This window comes from Rhineura floridana, chromosome 4 (genome assembly GCF_030035675.1).
Source record: "Rhineura floridana isolate rRhiFlo1 chromosome 4, rRhiFlo1.hap2, whole genome shotgun sequence".
Lineage (NCBI taxonomy): Eukaryota > Metazoa > Chordata > Lepidosauria > Squamata > Rhineuridae > Rhineura > Rhineura floridana.
In genome coordinates this window covers 63897099-63916659 of record NC_084483.1, presented here as the reverse complement: position 1 = coordinate 63916659, position 19561 = coordinate 63897099, and the positions used below count along the sequence as shown (strand labels likewise).

Sequence of the window (19561 nt, the reverse complement as noted above, 5' to 3'; positions counted from 1 at the left end):
AAAACAGCGTTAAAAACATTTGAAAAAAACAACTTTAAAAAGGGTTAGAAACATTATTAAAAAACATATTAAGCAATTCTAACACAGACACAGACTGGGATAAGTCTCAGCCTAAAAGGCTTGTTGAAAGAGGAAAGTCTTCAGAAGGCACCAAAAAGATAGCAGAGATGGCACCTGCCTAATATTCAATCCTCATCCAATCCTCTACTCAACTGCTTTTTAAACGGGGTAACACTTGTCTCCCCACAGATGATCCATAGGATTCCAACCTGGAACCTTAATTGGGTATTGCCAGCGTTAACGGATCCGCCATTTGAACTGTTGGCTACCTGTCCCCTGAACCTGCTGACCTTCAAAACAGTTTTCCTGGTATCCATTACTTCGGCATGCAGAGGTTCCGAGTTGGGGGCCTTATCTTCGGGCCCACGACTGTGTGTGTTCCATCAGGACAAGGTGGTCCTCTGACTAGATCCATCCTTTCTACCTAAAATCAACATGGTTTTCCACAGGTCTCAGGAAATGGTTCTGCTTTCTTTTTGTCCTGCTCCTTCCTGTGCTCAGGAATGTAGATGGCATTCATTAGATGTGAAGAGGCACTTCGATTCTACCTAGGCCATACATTAGCGTTCAGGAGATCAGAGGCTGTCTTCGTGTCTTTCTCTAGGAAATCAAGGGGGGAGTAAGGTGACAGCCTCTTCTATTTCCCGCTGGCTAAGAGTGGCCATAACACATGCATATGAGGCATTGGGTAAGGAACCTCCGTTGGGTACTGCAGCACACTCCATTCTGGGGGGGGGGAGCTTAGCATGTAAGGGTGGTTTCCCGATCGTGGATATACGTAGGGCGGCTACCTGGGCTTCCCCACACACCTTCATCAGGCACTACAAAATAGATTCATTTTCCTCAGCAGATGCTGCATTTGGTAGGAAGCTGCTCCAGAAGGTGTTACCTCATTAGATAGAGGAATCCCATCCTGTGTACTCATATACAGCTGTGTTATATCCCTAACCAGGCATGTCCACCAGCCCTATCTGGCAAAAATGGAAATTTTCCTTACTGTGAATTTCTATTTGTAGATAGGGCTGGGGGACATTCCACCCACCTCTCATTCCTCTGCTACAACCTTCTGGAGCGAGGGGTTGGGGACTTAGGACTTATCCCAGCGCCTTACATTTTCACACGTTGTTTAGAAATGTGTGTATTCTTGTGTGATGTTTCCAGTCTGGTTCTGTTTCTGTCTGTTACTTTCCCCTAGCTATTACCTTGTACAGGCTCCCGCTTAAAGAATGTCTGCATGGTTGGCAATAAGGGGTTTGAGAAGTTGTTCTGGCTCTGTCAGTTCGGTCTGGAGAAGGGGAGGACTCCTCTCCCTGGAGAGAAGACCAAGAAGTCTATAGACACTGCCTGTTATGGCTAGTAGGAGGAGTCATCCCTAACCAGGAATGTCCTCCAGCCCTATCTACAAATAGAAATTCACGGTAATGAAAATTTCCCTTTTTTTGAGGAGAACAGGTGAAACAAGAAGGCCAAGATAAATATTTTTTAAAAAAAGTTGTCTCAAATGAATTGTAACCCCAAAGATGAAAAACTCCAGAAGCAACAATTGGAAATAATTATTGAAGTACAAAATTGGAACAATTGGTTTTTATAACATTCAGTGGATTCTACACTGTCTTATTTTCCTTTACTTACAGTCACTCAAAGTCCATATGAAAATATCTGGTTAATTCGATACACTGACAAATAACCCATCTTTAAGTCACAACAGTCAGTGAAGACCAGACTGGATGATGACTGATAGTTAGCCAGTCACTTGACCTATTTCCTATGTATTAGTTCCATGCAAATGAGAGATGATGGACTTGTGGCCTTCAAGATGATCAGCCCCTCAGTGATTAGAGGTGATGGGAGTTATAGTCCAACAACATCTGGAGTTCCCCCATTTCTGGTGTAGATTACAAGATTTATTAAAATTGAGCCTGTTTTGTACATTTTTAAAATAATTGTTTCCATTATTGGTTGTCAGATGTATTTCACTTATTTGGATTACTTGAGTTTAGAATTTGCCAGCAGAACAGTATAGGCATAACTCTATTCTTTTTGGAGCTGGTGCCAGCCTGCCCAGGACCCACGGTGTCATACTCCCCAACTCCTCTTCTTGATGCAGGCGATGCAGGCTTAAATAGCCCCCCCCTTCTGTGTTGTTGCATCAACACACTGGCGTGCTGCTTAGGGATGCCCCTGCTGCTATCTTGGGTGATGGCAGGTATGTGTGTGTAGCATTCTAGCGCACTGACTTAGCAATGCAGGAGGTAGATGGGGCAGGTGGGCCTATTTAAGCCTTTGCCACCTATATCAGGGGTGTATGTGTTGCCTATCAGCTCCCACTCTGCGGCTGTACTGGGTTGCGGGTCCTGCAGCTCAACTCAGCACAGATCATGGATCCAGAGCTCCACACTCCCAGCCTAAGAAGGGGCCCTTCTGGGCCTGATGTGGCCGTCTGCTGGCACCAGACCTGAGTTCTTTAATTTAAATATGTTTGCTTTTAGCATATTTTTAGGAATATATTCTAAATGAATCAACTCTTGGTTTTTCTTGCCTTCTACTTTCATTTAAGTCAAGTAATGGGGCTGTAGGGCCCATCTTTATCCTTGGAATAGCAGACTGCCTGCTGAAGAAGAGATAGTTGGTGCTGTCAGTAATGATCACTTGCTGGGGAGGGAGAAGTGAAGGGAGGAGAATCAGCACTCACCCTTCAAAGGAGGTGAACAGAGCTGCCTAAATCTGAGGTACAGGGTGCAGGTCTATCCACTTGAAGTGTTCCTGTTTTAGATTTTGAGAAAATAAATGCTATAGCAGGAGGGAATATGGGAACCTGTCAAGAAATCTCTTTACGCATATTTAATAACTCCTGCCCTAGTAGTCTGGAAACAGACTGCTTCTGTCATGGTAGTCTCAACATAAGATTAGATGATGTGACACAGACCTCTGTAATACCAAAGAAGCCTCTGTGGCAACTTACGTTGAGAGGTGTTCTTCAGCCTGCTGAGATGAACCTTCCTTTTTTAAGCTTATCTGGTTATAATTATGTTATTCGAGTGCTGAAGCTTTATAAAGCCATGCTAATGGAAAGCTATCAGTGTTTTGTATCTTGTTCAATAGTTGACAAAAGTACATCTAAAAATATTGGTAAACATTGCAAAAAAACTGTTATGATGCTGTTATATCCCTTCTGGAGTAATGATTACAACTTGGTATTCCTACCCAGGTGATAGATTTAGATCAGTAATTGATGATGCCTGGTGGTTTGGAACAATAGAAAGCCAAGAACCTCTTCAGGCTGATTATCCTGACAGCTTGTTTCAGTGCTACAATGTCTGGTTGGTAACTTTTTCTTTATACGTGGGATTTTATTTTCTCTTTTTGTTTTTAACCTCATGTGTGTTTAAGCATTAGCTGGTATGGTTTTTATTCTTTCGATACCTGTTGGGCTCCTTTTGGGAGGAAGAGCGGGATATACATTTTAATATAATAATAATAATAATAATAATAATGGGTATTGGTCATCAAAACATTCAAATGCTGTTAAATGTTAACTTGATTGTCATTTTTTTCCTGAAGTTGGGACAATGGAGATGCTGAGAAAATGAGTCCTTGGGATATGGAGCCTATACCAAACAATGGTATGTGTCTACTTTCCCCTAGATGTACAGAAAGGAGACAGAACTTACTGTGTACGTATGTGATGAACTGTAAAGAAGTTAAGCTGATTAAACAATAAAAGAAGGGGGGGAAATCAATATTTTAAATTACATTAATCAACTGTCTGTGAAATGACTAGTTACCCATTCAAGTTAGTTGTTTTCAGAAAATCAGACACTGCATATTGGTTGCCTAGAAGTTTCTGGTTTTCAGAAATACAATGAAACTGATAGGTTTTGTTATGCAAGAAGCATTGTACTTAGAGACAAATATTTTGCAAGGATTTCCAAACTTGCTCTTCCACTGCATTGCTATGGTGAGTTGCCCGATTCAGAGCTCACAACACTGTTGTGACCTCTAATGCCTTTATTACACCTTTACACTCTCTTAAGGTCAACGAATTTGGATACATAAATTTCAGAATTTAACACTTCAAGAGTGCTATGCTGATTGCGCCTGTTCTTGAGTGATAAAGGTGACCCCTGTAGTAGAATGAAGATTCTGTTCTGCTTCATTTGTTCATATAGGTGACCACTTGAAGTATAGCATCATGGAGATAGCAGTGCTTGGCAAGCCAGAGCAGATGATGGGGTCAGGGCTGCAAGGGGGGAAGGAAATCACTGAAAATTGCTTTCTTCCCCATTCCACTGATGGATGTTTGTCAGCTGAGCCAACACCATTGGATACAACTTTCAGTCAGCCATTTATTTCATATTCCACCTTTATACATACACTGCACTCAAAGCAACTCACAATGAAGCATGAAAAACAAATATAAATATAAATATGTCAGCAATATTCATATCATTTTCTTATAAAGACAAAAAGTCGTAATACCTTTTTTTAAAGATCATTATATCAGTGTAGGCAATTCACAATTCATTACTAACAGGAAGAGAGAAAATACACCTTCTGACCTAGGAGGTGATGTGTGGCAAGGCATGCTGTACGCCTCAGCAACAAAGAACTTCCTGCCTTGCTCCCAACCTTGTTGCTGGGAAAGGGGCAGGAATCAAAATGCAATTGCTAGAACAACCCCCACCCATCTCCATAGTTACAAGTTTGGCAGGAACACTGGTCATTTGCCATGGCGGGTGCAGTGAGTGAAAACTTCATAAACAGCTTGTTACATGGAGCAGCCTCTTGCTTTTATATATTAAGAAAAGCAGTGACTATAAGATCGCCATCCAAACCCGATGAGCAACTTTGGAATAGGCAACTCTTGGACTGTCTCAACTGAGTCGGGGCTACGTTGGTGTAACTCTTTCCTCCTAGCTGGACCGGGCTCAGTAACTAGCTCAATAACTCCCTCAACCTGGTAGAGCTAGGGCTATGCTGGCTCAGCTGGTGGAATGTAAGCCAGCATGGGTCCTCAAAAAGGGGAGTGTAGCAGAGCTGGGCAAGGAGAGACCGACTCCACACTTCTTTCAGCTCAGTCATGTATCTAGCAACCCAGCAGACCTTATGCTGGCAAAAAGGGTGGGGTAAGTCAAATTCTATTTCAAAGGCTTATTTCCCTCTGCTGAGCTCGGGTTGACTCAGCTGGCAGTAGCCCCACCTCTGAACAGAGAATGGAATAGGGATAACCTGTGCTGACTTAACCGAAGCTGGTGTAAGTTCTTCCAGCTTCCTGTGCTTAGGATTTATTTAACAAAATTTATATGCTATTGATTGTAATGAAACCTCTAGGCGATTTACAGGAAATATTAAAATTATCAATAAAAACTATTAAAAACAAGTAATTTAAACATTTAAAAGCTAATTCTAATTCGCAGTAGACTAAAAAGATCAAAATACATCAACATCTGTGTGTCTAGATACGCTGCCTAAACAAAAATGTTTTAAGTAGGCACCAAAAAGAGTACAACGAAGGCATCTGTCTGGTGTCTAGGCAGGGAGTTCCAAAGCACAGGTGCTGCCACATTAAAAGAATGATTTCTTAAAGTGTGGAGTGAGCATTATATGGTACCTTGTTAATAGCTCCGCAAATCAAAGCAGTCTAGTGGGGACATACGGAGTAAGACTATCCCACAAATAAAGTGTACAACCTTACAGTTAAATAAAGTGTAAATTGGCAACCAGTGAAGATCTCTGAACAGAGATGTTATATGCTGTCAGGGTCTCACTCCTGTCAGCATGCTTACTGCAGCATTCTGCACTAACTGCGCTTTCGGGTCAAGCACAAGGGAAGCCCCACATAGAGTGCATTGCAGTAATCCAGTCTTGAAGTCACCAGTGCCAGAAGTACTGTGTCCAAGATCTCCAGGTTCCAGGAATGGTTGTAGCTGTCATACCAGGCACAGTTGGTAAAAGGCACTTTTAGCCATTGAGACTGCCTGGTTCTTCAGTGGCAAAGCTGGATCCAGAAGCACTCCCAGACTGTGTACCTTCTCCTTCAAGGGGAGTGCAGCCTTGTCCAGGGCAGGCAGTTGATCAATTTCTCAGACATGGGAACCGCTCACCCAGAGTGCCTCCATCTTTCTAGGATTCAAGCTTATCTTATTTTCTCTCATTTGTCCTACCACTGCATCCAGTCATCAATCCAGGGCCCACACGCCCTCTCCTGATTTCCAGTATTTTGAAGAAATAGAACTGAGTGTCATCAGTGTAATGTCTGCTTCCGGTGGCTTCATATAGATATTAAATAGCATTGTGAATAAAATTCCGTCCTGTGGCATTCCCATAGCATAACTGCCTGGGTGCTGAAAAGCTCTCTTCCAACACTACTCTCCAGACTTGGTCCTCTAGATAAGACTAGAATCACTGTAACGCAGTGCCCCTTATTCCCATTCCATGGAGCTGGTCCACGAGGATACTATTATCAATGGTACTGAAAGCTGCAGAGAGATAAAGAAGCAGGAGCAAGGTCCAGCCCCCTCTGTCCTGCTCTTTGTAAAGTTCATTAGGGTGACCAAGGCTGATTCAGACCCATGGCCAGTTCTGAACCCAGATTGGAATGGATCTAAATAATCTGTGTCCCTAAGGCATTCCGTAAGAAGGGAGCATTTGTGACTGGTCGATAGTTGTTCCAATCCAAGGGAACCCGAGCTAGTTTCTTTAGGAGTGGCTGTACCACTGCCTCTTTCAAGGCAGCAGGTACCACCTCTCAAGCAATGAAACATTAACCATGCTCTGGACTCAAGGAATCAACCCCCCTGTGTTAGATTTGATAAGCCAGGAAGGAAAGGGGTCAAGAGAGTATGTGGTTGGACGTATATCTGCTACCACCTTGTCCACATCAGCTGGCTGCATAAGTGAAACTGATCCCACAACACATCACCAACTCTGGCATTGGGTTCTTCTGGAACTGCAACAACAGCAGAGTAAAGGTCACTCGGAGGTAGAGCAATTTCATCCTCAAAATGTGCAGTCAATTGGTCACAGTGGATCCTTGAATGCTCCAGAGGTCCCTCCAACTCCAAGCAGAAATCCGTAACCTTCAGACTGTCTGAAATAACTCTGCTGGTTGGCTCACTACAGAATGCAATGCAGGCTACAAAAAGCCGCCTCTGCAGCCTGCACTGCCAAATGGTTAGGGACAGTTATATGCACCAACCAGTGTTTGATTGGCTTCGGATTGAAACTTGCACTCTAGTCTTCATCTGACTTGCTTCATACCTGAAGCCCCTCAGAATCCTAAGGAGCCACACAGGCTCCACAACACTGGAGAGGACACTCTGGAGCGATCATGTCAGTGGGCCCGTTCATCACTCCATTCCATAGCAAAACCAGGGCTTCAACAGGATTGTCCATTTTCTCTGTTGGACATTCCCCCATAGCATTCAGGTATGCATAGGTTTCATCAGTCTCCAACAGCAGGCCATCCTAACAGGTCTACCATCCTTATAGGGGGGAATTGCCAATACTAGTCGAAACCTCACCAGGTAATGGTCCAATTATGATGGGGGGAGCACATTGCGCCACCTCCTACTTGCACGCCACCCCTCATAACATTGGGATAAAGAATACCTCAAGGGTGTGCCCTGCCCTATGATCATTTGAGACAGCCCTATGGTTGTCCTGGAGGTCATGAAGTCCTGTCCCAGCCTGATGACAGTCTCCATGTAGATGTAGAATTAACCCAGAACTATCATCCTGGAATCCTCCAACACCACACTGTAGACCACCTTAGCCAGCCATTGGGCAAAAGGGTAGTTGATAGACCAGCAGTGTCCCCAATCTGTCTCTCTGGCCCAACACCAGGTACAGACTCCTTAAGCCCATTCCAGATTCAAGAGGTTTTCTGATAATGGAGATGGTGCTTCAATAGGCAATAGCAAACCCCGCACCAAGTACCCAGATGGACACAGCCAAGTTAGACCAAGTCCACTCAGCTCACCCATCTAAGTCTCGGTAATACTTGGTAATAATGCCAAGTCATCAGTGATCAAGTTCTGAATGAGCATGGTCTTATGGACTGACCTGGCATTCTATAACAGCATCACCAACCAGAATGCTCAATGGATAAGCTACCAGTAACTTCTGGAGGAGTGGGAGGGCTGAAACAAGGACCAAACATCTAGGCCTCTGCCCCAGATGGTGGCCAGCCCCTCACTCTGATTGTACCTTTCCCTGACCACCACCACTGAAGTTGAGGCAGCATCTTTGCAATTCCCTGCTACCTGCCACCCAGACACCTCTTATCACCATCATCTAATATCAATATGTACAACTGGGACATAAATAATAAGCTAAGGCCCAATAGTAGGCACATCCCACACTGTCAGGTGGACAGTGGTAGTACCACTACAACACTCCTCCCCCTTGCACTCAAGGGGAACACCACCAAACCAAACTCTCCCTTCCCCAGACTCTCACCCTGAGTAAGTGTCACAGGCTTGTCTCCCACAGTGTCTGGCCTACAGTTCTATCATCTGACTGGCTGTGCGGGGCACCCCTTCCTCTATAACTATCTGAAGGGAAGACCCCACCACCATCAAACCTGCTACCTGCAGCAGAGCCTGTTCTTTTTTATTTGATATCCTGCCCTTGCTCCCAGAAGAAGCCCAGGGTGGCAAACAAGAACACTAAAAGTACTTTAAAACATATTAAAACAAAACATCTTAAAAAGTAATTCAAACACAGATGCAGACTGGGATAGTTTCTTAAAAGGCTAGTTGAAAGAGGAAGGTCTTTTAGCAAAGCAGGCTTTGAACACCACCCCCACCCTGGCTGATTGCCGTCAGCCAGCAATCAAGCAATTCCACTCACTGCAAACAGCTCCAAAACACTCTTACTTGCAGGTAGGTATCTAACAGGACAAAAACTGATGCACACAAAAAACCCACATACACTGTTGCTGGCTGGGAGAGCAGACTAGGCAGAGGCCAGGATGGGACCAAGTAGTCCCTCCCTGTTTAGTCATCCTGAAGGTCTGCTCCCTCATGCTCTTGGAATTGTCAAGGTTTCAAAAGAATGCTGGTACAGTACATTAAACTTTTGCAGAGTGGAGCTGTGTGGCCTAGTTTTGGGAGGTAGTGCAGCTCAAACATATAGCCTTTCACCCATCTGACTCAATCCCACCCCTTAAGTATAAATAATTTCATTTCTAAGAAGCCCTAGCTAGCTATGACTTCATATAAGGAAAAGGGAGAGATAAGCGTGCATGTTAATGGAAGATGCTGAGTAATGCAGATATATTTATTTTTTTTATTTCAAATGCATTTATAATAGAGTGCAAATCATTTCTCTTGAAAATAATAATGGTCTGTGAACTGTTCATACCATTGTGTTTTCTTAATAGGAATACAATTTCTTAAGTTGCAAGGATAATTACACCAACTATTACGTTCATTTTATGTTCTGTTTCAGCTGTGTTTCCAGAGGAGCTTGGAACTAGTGTTCCTTTAACTAATACTGAAAGCAGATCATTAATCTACAAACCTTTGGATGGAGAGTGGGGTTCCAGGACTCGCGATGATGAATGTGAAAGAATAATTTCAGGGATAAACCAGCTGATGACTCTAGGTAATGTTTAATATGAGAGAGTAAAACAATTATTATTATTATTATTATTATTATTATTATTATTATTATTATTCCCTTAGTATCCACAGACTTTCTGTGTTTAAGTTCTTCCCAAGGCACTTATTGAAATCTGTGGCAGTCAATTTCATGCAGGAAAACAGCATGCATGAGATGGACTTCGGAGAAGAATATTTTTGTGTGTGTCGGTCAACAGAATACAAATACCCAGTGCACACTATTAATGTTGTTGTTGTTATGTGCCTTCAAGTCGATTACGACTTATGGCAACCCTATGAATCAGTGACCTCCAAGAGCATCTGTCATGAACTACCCTGTTCAGATCTTGTAAGTTCAGGTCTGTGGCTTTCTTTATGGAATCAATCCAGCTCTTGTTTGGCCTTCCTCTTTTTCTACTCCCTTCTGTTTTTCCCAGTGTTATTGTCTTTTCTAGTGAATCATGTCTTCCCATGATGTGTCCAAAGTATGATAATCTCAGTTTCATCATTTTAGCTTCTAGTGACAGTTCTGGTTTAATTTGTTCTAACACCCAATTATTGGTCTTTTTCGCAGTCCATGGTATGCACAAAGCTCTCCTCCAACACCACATTTCAAATGAGTTGATTTTTCTCATCCGCTTTTTTGACTGTCCAACTTTCGCATCCATACATAGAAATTGGGGATACCATGGTCTGAATGATCCTGACTTTGGTGTTCAGTGATACATCTTTGCATTTGAGGACCTTTTCTAGTTCTCTCATAGCTGCCCTCCCTACTCCTAGCCTTCTTCTGATTTCTTGACTATTGTCTCCATATTGGTTCATGAATGTGCCAAGGTATTGATAATCCTTGACAAGTTCAATGTCCTCGTTGTCAACTTTAAAGTTGCATAAATATTTTGTTGTCATTACTTTAATAGTGTGTCACTTTTGCTTCATTCACGTTCTTACTGAAAGGCTTGTAGAATTAGCATCTATCTTTAGCTAGTCAGACTTTCCTTCAAATTACTGTTACACTTAAAAAAATTGCTTTCCTATAACTAATGTGGTAATGACATCTTTGTTTTTATGTTTAGATATTGCTTCTGCTTTTGTGGCGCCTGTGGATTTCCAAGCTTATCCGATGTATTGCACTGTCGTTGCATATCCTACTGATCTCAGTGCAATCAAGCAAAGACTGGAAAATAGGTTTTATAGGTTTGTTTTAAGTTTATTTTATTGGTGCTGTTTTTTTTAAAAAAAGTTGTCTAACTTTTTGTATGTGTTTTTATGTGTTAAGATAATCTGGGCAGCTCTTGCTTCTAGTTGAGCTGCGTATAGCACAGATGGGGTATTTGTGTGGAAGACTTCCTCGACTTACTGTTAACTTTGCAGTGCTCCAGCCCATCTTACATTAATGTGGATTTTCTGTCTTTTGAAGAGCTCTTCTAAAACAACTGCTAAATGTGTTTTTAGGGATTCTTTTCGTTTGTTTGTTACAATTGGTTTTGGTGATTTGTTGTTGGTGTAAGTTGCTTTGGGTCGCTTTGGCAAGGAAAGTGACAAATAATAATAATGCCTTTTATCTATGTTAAAGCTGCTGTTCTTGAAACTGCTTAAAAGGGAATTTGTAGGAGGTTAAAACATTCTTCAGTGTTTGTTTTATAGTACCCTCGTTATCTTTGAGTCTCATGCCCTTATATTAAAGGAACAAGAGCCACCAACACATTCTTTAGTGATCTCTTTTCGGTGCCAAGTGCACTGTCTCCCAGTCCACTTCTGGGACCAATTCAGAGTGCTGGCTTTGACCTTTAAAGCTCAATTCAGGCTGATTGAAGGGCTGCCTTATTCTATATGTACCTACCTGTACGTTTTCAGTGGAGGGCCTACTGTTGGTGTCCCTGCCATCTGAAATGAGGAGGGTGGCTACCAGAGAGAATGCCTCCTCAATGGTCGTGTCCCAGTTGTGGAACATGTTTCCCAGAGAGGTTTTCAAGACCAAAGACCTTTATTTTATTTTCCCAGTTATTTTAATCTTGTTAACTATTTTATGCTTCTTCTGTGATTTTGTGATCATATAGTTTATTATGTTATATATTTACATTTTAATTGTTTTACTCTTCTAAACTGCCCTGGGAATAATTAACGGGCAGTTTAAAAATACCTAAGAGGAAGAAAATAAACAAATGAATAGATTTTACTTAGATTTCTGGCCTCAATTTCTATGGTGTATATTGTCCATATATCAGCTTTGTGGTAGTGCGAGACAGACAGCACATTTAAGGCTTAATTTGAATTTGGGATCACCAGAGTTCAGCACAAGCATCTATTTTCAGTGTCAAGAGCCCTACCTTGAAGATATGAAACAGTAATAAAGAAAAGGACCCACAAGAGTTTACACAGAATGTATTTTCTCACTGCTGAGTAGCCATAGCTGGGATTAGAAAGGGCAGGATTTCCAGATTACAGAACTATGCTTGAATTGTGCTTGAACTTGAGCATGTTAAAAAAAATTAAGCATCAACCATGTTTCCAACTTATTAATTTTGCCCCACTTTGGGAAACTTTTGGTGAAATCTAGTGGTATCCATCTGGCAGTGGAACAGGCACTGCTGGAACAGATTCCTGCAGTAACCTGTGCACCTCAAAATCTGCTCCAGAAGGGTGGGGACCCCCTTGAACAGATTTTTTTGGGGGGTGCATGTGGAATAGAGGATGTGGAAGTCTTGTGTGATGGGAGTCTGCTCATGTAACACTAAACATCAGCCTTGGTTTTCAAGTCTTTTGATATATTTTGAACTAAATTTCAAAACATTTAGTCCCAGGCTGTGGTCTGAAGGCACATGAAGCCACCACCTGGCTAAAGCTAAGCAGGTTTGGGTTAGATCAGTGCCTAGATGGGAGACTACCTGGGAACATATATGCTGCCTTGGGTTCCATGGTGAAAGAAAGGCTGGGTATAAATGTAATAAATAAATAATAAATAAAAACACTTTTAGTACTTATACACTTATTTTTCATTTCATAGGCGACTTTCTTCACTTATGTGGGAAGTTCGGTATATTGAATATAATACACGGACATTCAATGAACCAGGAAGCCCCATTGTTAAATCTGCCAAGTTTGTCACAGACCTCCTGCTACACTTCATAAAGTAAGCTAATGAGTAGACCTAGAGTGCATATTCTGAAAAATGATTTTAAACATATGAATTATTTACATGTTTTTTATCTGTAGCTTACAGTATTTATGTTTAGAATGGGTGAGAATGTACCATTAATTGTCCATGTGAATAATAGTTTTCAGTTTTTCAGTAAGTGCCACTCTTCCAGAAACAAGCTGGATCTTGGTAAATTCCATGGTAGACTAACGTAGTTTTGTTTTTGTTACTGCAAGGTAGAAATGTGAAGGCCTAGAAAAAAAATGGAAAAGTTCAGGGGGAAATGTGTGGCTTTTTTCACTTTTCCCTGGAAAGCTAAGTTAGAAAAATTAAAAAAAGGATTATGAAAATTTTTCATTTAGAATAATGAATAAAATGTTAAGGCAAAGTGTTCATATCTTTACTCCCACCAAATAATTTCTAAAAATATGCAACAGGAAGATGTGTACAGTATCAGATCATTACAATTCCTGTATACTGAGGACAATCAAGTCCTGTGTGGTACATTGAGAAGTATACCTCTCAAATACAAGGGCAAGATGCATTTCTGTTCATGAATGTACTCCCACTGACACAAGAGAAGGAAGAAGTATTCAGTACCTTCTTTGCTTGTGGGCTTCTTCTTGTTGGCATAGTTGAGAGATCTGTTTCTGTCTTCCTGACTAGGACTAGGAGTGGGAGAAAGTACAGAGTAACACAAAGAAGCAGAAACTGATAGTGGTAGCTCAGGGAATGAGACTGATGACATTTCAGACTATTCATTGTGTCTCCCCCCCCTTCTCAGCACTTTCTATGGAAATTACATTTATTTATTTATTCTATTTCTATGCAGCCTTTTGGCCAAAGGCCCTCAAAGCAGCTCACAAAAAAATAAAATAAACACAAATACAAAATACACATCAGAAAAGAATACAGTGCACAAAAATTCAAACAACAAAATATTAACATTCTTAAAAAAACAAGGTTCTTTACAGGCCTGGAGGTAATCTGTCCTTAAAATGCAGAGCTTGGAAAAGTCACCTCCCTGAACTGCAACCCCCACCAGCCCCAGCCAGCATGGCCACTGGATTGGGCTGATGGGAGTCAAGTTTATGTTTACTTGACACTGTGGAGGACTGGAGGAGACATAATAATTTTCATAATACATACAAAATTATTTTTCTTTAATGTTGATTGTTTATTTGATTTTTATTGGATATTTTTGCCTGCTCCTCAGAAACTGGCAAAACCAAAGAGATGCTAGGTTCCTTACAGTTCATCAGCTTATAGCTCTATTAGTAACAAGAAAAAAAATAAAAAAGTAAAATTCAATTTGTAATTATTTGAATAAATTGTACTTTTAACATACCAAACATGATAATTTTATGGCAAACTAAGTTATACAAAATATATCTTATATTCCTAAAGTAATGAAATGACTTTAAATCTTTTCTTTTTCCCGTTTAATGTCTTTGGAACTCCTGTAGTGGCGGGGGGATTTGTTTCGTTTTTGGTTAATATTAAACAATAAATATAAGAAAAAATGTAAAAGCTCTTTTGGTTACATTATTAAAAGCTGACATCAGAGCTGTTTTTATTTATGTTAAGTTGCAAGTATGTTTGTGTTTTGATATGTGGACAGGCCTTGTTTCTCAAATACTGCTTTCATATTGATAAATATTAATATATTGATCTCTTTTCCATGTGCAAAGTCAGTACCATCCTGTATAATAGGTGGTGTCAATATTTTTGACCCTGAAACCACTTGCAAACCCAGAGTCATGGTTTCTCTGCCTCAAACAAATAATGAGCAGCAGCCCAAGAACAAACCAAGAGCGAGACCAACCATAAGCCTGGGTTTAGACATAACACTAAGCCAAACCGTGGCTTTGTTGATGTGTGTGCGTTGTTGCGTGAAACAGCATACGTTACGTTGGAGTTAAGTTGCTCAAGAAACTTCTCAGATGCATTAGATCAGGTTAAGAGTCTTTTATTAAGACATTATGGCTTAAGGCTTTAAGATCCCCCCCTCTAGGAGAGAAGTTCTCAGTTCAAAGACTGAAGACTCAGCTCAACACAGATAACTGCTAGAATTCTCCCAGTCTATCTTGATGCTGCCATGACAATGGCCTTGGCTATCCGTTCCCAGACTGGACAAAGACATAACTTCTCTTAGCTACAGTTTTTCAGACTTGATGGAAAACAGACTCAGTGACAGTGCGGTTCAATGGTCAACAATCCCCCCTTTTTCCCATCATGTCTGTAACTCATTACAACAATAACAACAATACATTTCTCCAATACATCTTGCAATACAGCTTACATTGCAGTACAGTTCAGAACATCTCTGTACATTTAGCTAACACTTTATTCAATCAAACTTTGGCTGTAGACATGTCAAATACAAAGTGTCAGGATCCATTTCCACCAGTTTATGCATTCCAGGACTGGTAATTACCCCCACAGTATATCTTTCTGGCGGTTTCCCTATGTTTACTCTTGTAGAACGTCTTAATGGCACTAGGGCTTCTGCTCTCTCTGCCCCCCCATCTGTGCTTGTGCTTGGCACAGCCTGCGCAGGAGATTCCATTTCCTCAGCCTTACGTTTCTTTGATCTTCGTTTCCCACAAATGAGCTCATTTAACGTATCTCTGAGAGGAATATGTGTGCCCTCCACCTTTATGTCTGGATTTGGCTTAAATGTTTGTGATTGTGTGTCATCTGACCCTGTAAGAATGACTGTTTCCCTTTGATCCCAAGGTTTTTCTGAGACTTTAATGCTTCTGCTCAGAATTAACTGCTGTGTTTCTGGACACCAAACTCTGAAATATGCATTCTGAAATCCCAAAACAAAACCTTGCAGTGCTCTGGGCGCAAGCTTGCCCCTCCTTTTTCCCTGTGGAATGTGGATCCAGCATCTTGCCCCGAATTTTTGAATGTGTTGTATTTTTGGTTTTCTGCCGGTGATTTTCTCATAAGGAGACATTCCAAGTGCACTGTGTAATACCCTGTTGTGAATATAATTCGCATAAAGAATTGCTTCTGCCCAGAAAGAATTCCCTAAACTGCAATCCATTAACATGGCTCTCATTGCTTCTTGCAGCACCCTGTTTTTTTCTCTCTGCAGTTCCATTGGAAAACGGGCTGTATGGAGCAGTAAAATTCTGTTTTATTCCCTTACTCTCAAGGAAGTCACTCAATGCTTTACTCGTGAATTCCCCTCCCTGGTCTGAGTGTATCGCTTTCACAGTGACGCCATGTTGAGTTTCAATTCTCTTAATGAACAGCTTCAGCTTTTGTTCAGCTTCACTTTTATGCTTGAGCAAATAAAGATTCGTGTATCTAGAGAAATCATCTACCAGTACCATAAAGAATTTTGCACCTCCGCGTGAAGCATTTATTGGCCCTGATAAATCAACATGAACTAGCTGGTAGGGAGCTGTTGTGGTTCTTTCAGCCTCCCAGTTAATTGGTGCAATAGTCATTTTAGCTTTATGACAAGAATCAGAATCCATTAACTGTCCACAATCTCTTAAACGCATGTCTTCACTATGCATTGGGGTTTTCTTAATCGTGTCAAGGTTTGCATGCCCCAGCCTTTGATGCCATTCATGGACGCAGCCCTGATGTACCTGTGCCTCAGCATTTAACACAGCACACCCTGCTTGACTGCTCTTTATTACAAACTGTGAATCATTAAGGCTTCCCTGCAAACACACTTGATCTCCCCTCTTTACATAACATTTGTCTTTGTGGAACAATACAGAAAAATCACAACTCACCAGTTTTCTGACTGACAAAATGTTATGAGCTAATTCTGGAACAAACAAACATTCTGAAAGTATTCCCAACTTGTCAAATCTCACCAGACCTCGGGCTTCCACGCTCTTCTGCGATCCATCCGCAAGTAAAACAAAGTCCTGCTCATTTGTAGACGTGTAAAACAAACTCCTGTCTTTAATTAATATATGGCTTGCCCCGCTGTCAACAATCCAGTTAACAGGTCCTAAATCTTGAGACTTCTGTTTACAAACAAAGTTCACATTTCCCTGCTTCAAGCCTCCGTCCCTGGAGTTTCGCTTGACTGCACAGTCTTTCTGGAGATGCCCACGAGCCCCACAGGCATAACAAGCCTTCAGCCGTTGCTGTTCTTGCTTGTTTTCCTGTCTGCTGCTGCTTTCTTCTTTCAGCTTGGCTCTTTGCTTTTCCTCAGCACTTTTCGCCTCTTGTCTCCGCTGCCATTCCTGGGTCAGCTTTTCCTCAATAAACGCAACGTTCAGACCTCCGTCAGGCATGGCTTCGAAAGCCATGACCATATTATTCCAAGTCCCATCGAGCGAAGCCAGGATCAGATAGGTCTTCTGAAGTTCAGAGTGCTCGACGCCTCGGTCCGTCAGCTCAGCAAACAAACGTCTGAATTCCGTGAGATGCTCACTCATTTCGCACTCACCCGTGAAGTGCATCTGGTAAAGCTTCCGTGCCAAACACAATCTAGATCCCGCAGTCTGTTGCACATGAATGCCTTCCAACACGTCCCACATCTGTTTGGCGTTTGTAACATCTCTCACGTGTAGCAGTTGAGAGTCAGATAGAGCCAGAAGTATAAAAGCCTGCGCCTTCTGATCTCTACGCGTCCAGGCCGCGGTCAGTACCGCCGGAGGGGGTCCATCTATAATGTCCCATAAATCCTCTTTTATCAGCAAAGCCCTCATCCTAGGCTTCCAGCTGGCAAAATTCTTTTCCGTCAATCTTTCCATTGGCAAGCCTCCCCCAGACAGGTTTACAGCCATGTTGCTCACCTCTGTCTGGTACAATCAATCAAGCTGCCCTCTGGAACGCCGTCTGCCGTTCAGACCAGCAACTTACTCCCGTGTAATGCGCTGTGGATCTGGGCCCATAACCCTGTTGACGTGTGTGCGTTGTTGCATGAAACAGCATACATTACGTTGGAGTTAAGTTGCTCAAGAAACTTCTCAGATGCATTAGATCAGGTTAAGAGTCTTTTATTAAGACATTATGGCTTAAGGCTTTAAGATCCCCCCCTCTAGGAGAGAAGTTCTCAGTTCAAAGACATTACACAGAAGACTCAGCTCAACACAGATAACTGATAGAACTCTCCCAGTCTATCTTGATGCTGCCATGACAACGGCCTTGGCTATCCGTTCCCAGACTGGGCAAAGACATAACTTCTCTTAGCTACAGTTTTTCAGACTTGATGGAAAACAGACTCAGTGACAGTGCGGTTCAATGGTCAACAGGCTTAGCCTTGGGTAGTATGACAGTAGGGCAATTAAACCTGTAGTGGGAGATATCCCATTTTTTTCTAGTTTTTCTCCAGGCCTTCACATCTCTAGTGTAGACAATACAGATGTACAGTTACCTATGTGTACAACTTTTTCATAATGCACTATAATAAAAATATTATAAATAAATAAAAGGAAAACCATAGTTCCAGTGAGATGTGTAACTAGCACAAGATAGGGCAGTTTGACAGAGTTAATAGCTGAATCTGGGCTAAGAATAAAGCAGTATTTCAGTAACTTCTTGCAGAACAATTTAGCTCCACCACTATTTTGAAACAGGCATTAAACACTCCATAAACACACCTCGCGAGTGCACACCTACTTTACACTTGCTGCCAATATAGTTGGAAACAAGGCAGTTGTCTTCTGTCCCCCTCCTTCCAGCCATTCTCTTCATTATACTTCTAGATAAACATCAGCAGCGAAATATTCAGGATAAATGTTAATAGGAAAGACAATGTTTTGGTTTCTAATAAAATTGAAAAAGAACTTGATAAAATACTAGCAAAATACTAGGAAAGCCTAACTGCTAGGCTATGCAGAAAGAATGAGGTTATGGTTTACCAGGAATAATTTTTGCAAATTTTTTTGGGGGGGGAAGAGGGGTAGAGGTGGGTTTGGTGATTAGAGATGCAGGAATAATATAATAGGAGAAAGAGACAAAGAGCACCAATGTTTTTATTAGGAATATTCTTTTACATGTTTGGAGAAGGAAACATTTTTAAAATTGCTCTTTAAAAAGGTTATATTGCTATGTGAAAAAGTTCCAAACATTCATATGATATATTGTTTTTTTTAAATTCTGTGTTGTACAGACAGGGGCTTAGAGCCTAAATTGTTTTTCCATGAACATAAGGGTTCCTTCCATTCATGGAAGGGACTCTGATCCAATGTAGGCTTCCACTGGCAGAAAGGGGAGGGACGGTTGTCTTTGATTTGACATACGGCCCCCATCACAACCTCTCATGCTACTCTGGAGGGTCACCCAGAGAGCATGCACTGGGAAAAGGGAACCTGGCAACATGGTTCCTCCTGCCAGCTAGCTAGCAGGAGTATCCTGTCAGTGGATTTCTGTTCAGTTTCCAAGCCACTCTGTGCAACTGTGAATGCAAATAAGCTTATTAATGCATAATGTTTGTATTGAACAGAGATCAGGCTTGCTATGACATAATCCCACTGTATAATACCATGAAGAAAAAAGTCTTGTCTGATTCAGAGGAGGTAAGCTATCTCACCATGTCATGCATTTCTTTGGAAAGTAGTGGTTTTATTTGTTTGTTATTTACTGTATTTTTCTTGCCAAAACTGGCTCAGAGGAGCATTTAGCAATCAAAATCAAATACAAATTATAATGCAGTATGAAATGTGGGGGTCTTAGATGAGCTGGTCCAAGCACAGTTGAAGAGCATATGGCATTATTGGTCCTATCCCTCTTGCCTCAGTTATGACAGTTGTTTGCTTTGTGTCTCACAACT

General features: G+C 41.5%; 1 protein-coding gene across 5 annotated transcripts in view; it reads left to right on the top strand.

The window, feature by feature from the left end:
• PHIP (pleckstrin homology domain interacting protein) overlaps window positions 1-19561 on the top strand; it is a 184016-nt gene that overhangs the window by 133263 nt on the left and 31192 nt on the right. For 3 of the 5 annotated variants that reach the window (XM_061623181.1, XM_061623180.1, XM_061623182.1), the window contains 6 exons: window positions 3269-3380; window positions 3622-3734; window positions 9514-9669; window positions 10742-10862; window positions 12673-12798; window positions 19235-19307. In XM_061623181.1, the coding sequence (XP_061479165.1) occupies window positions 3269-3380; window positions 3622-3734; window positions 9514-9669; window positions 10742-10862; window positions 12673-12798; window positions 19235-19307 (701 nt within the window). The remainder of the gene's footprint in view (window positions 1-3268; window positions 3381-3621; window positions 3735-9513; window positions 9670-10741; window positions 10863-12672; window positions 12799-19234; window positions 19308-19561) is intronic. The other 2 variants (XM_061623183.1, XM_061623184.1) reach the window with 1 other exon arrangement.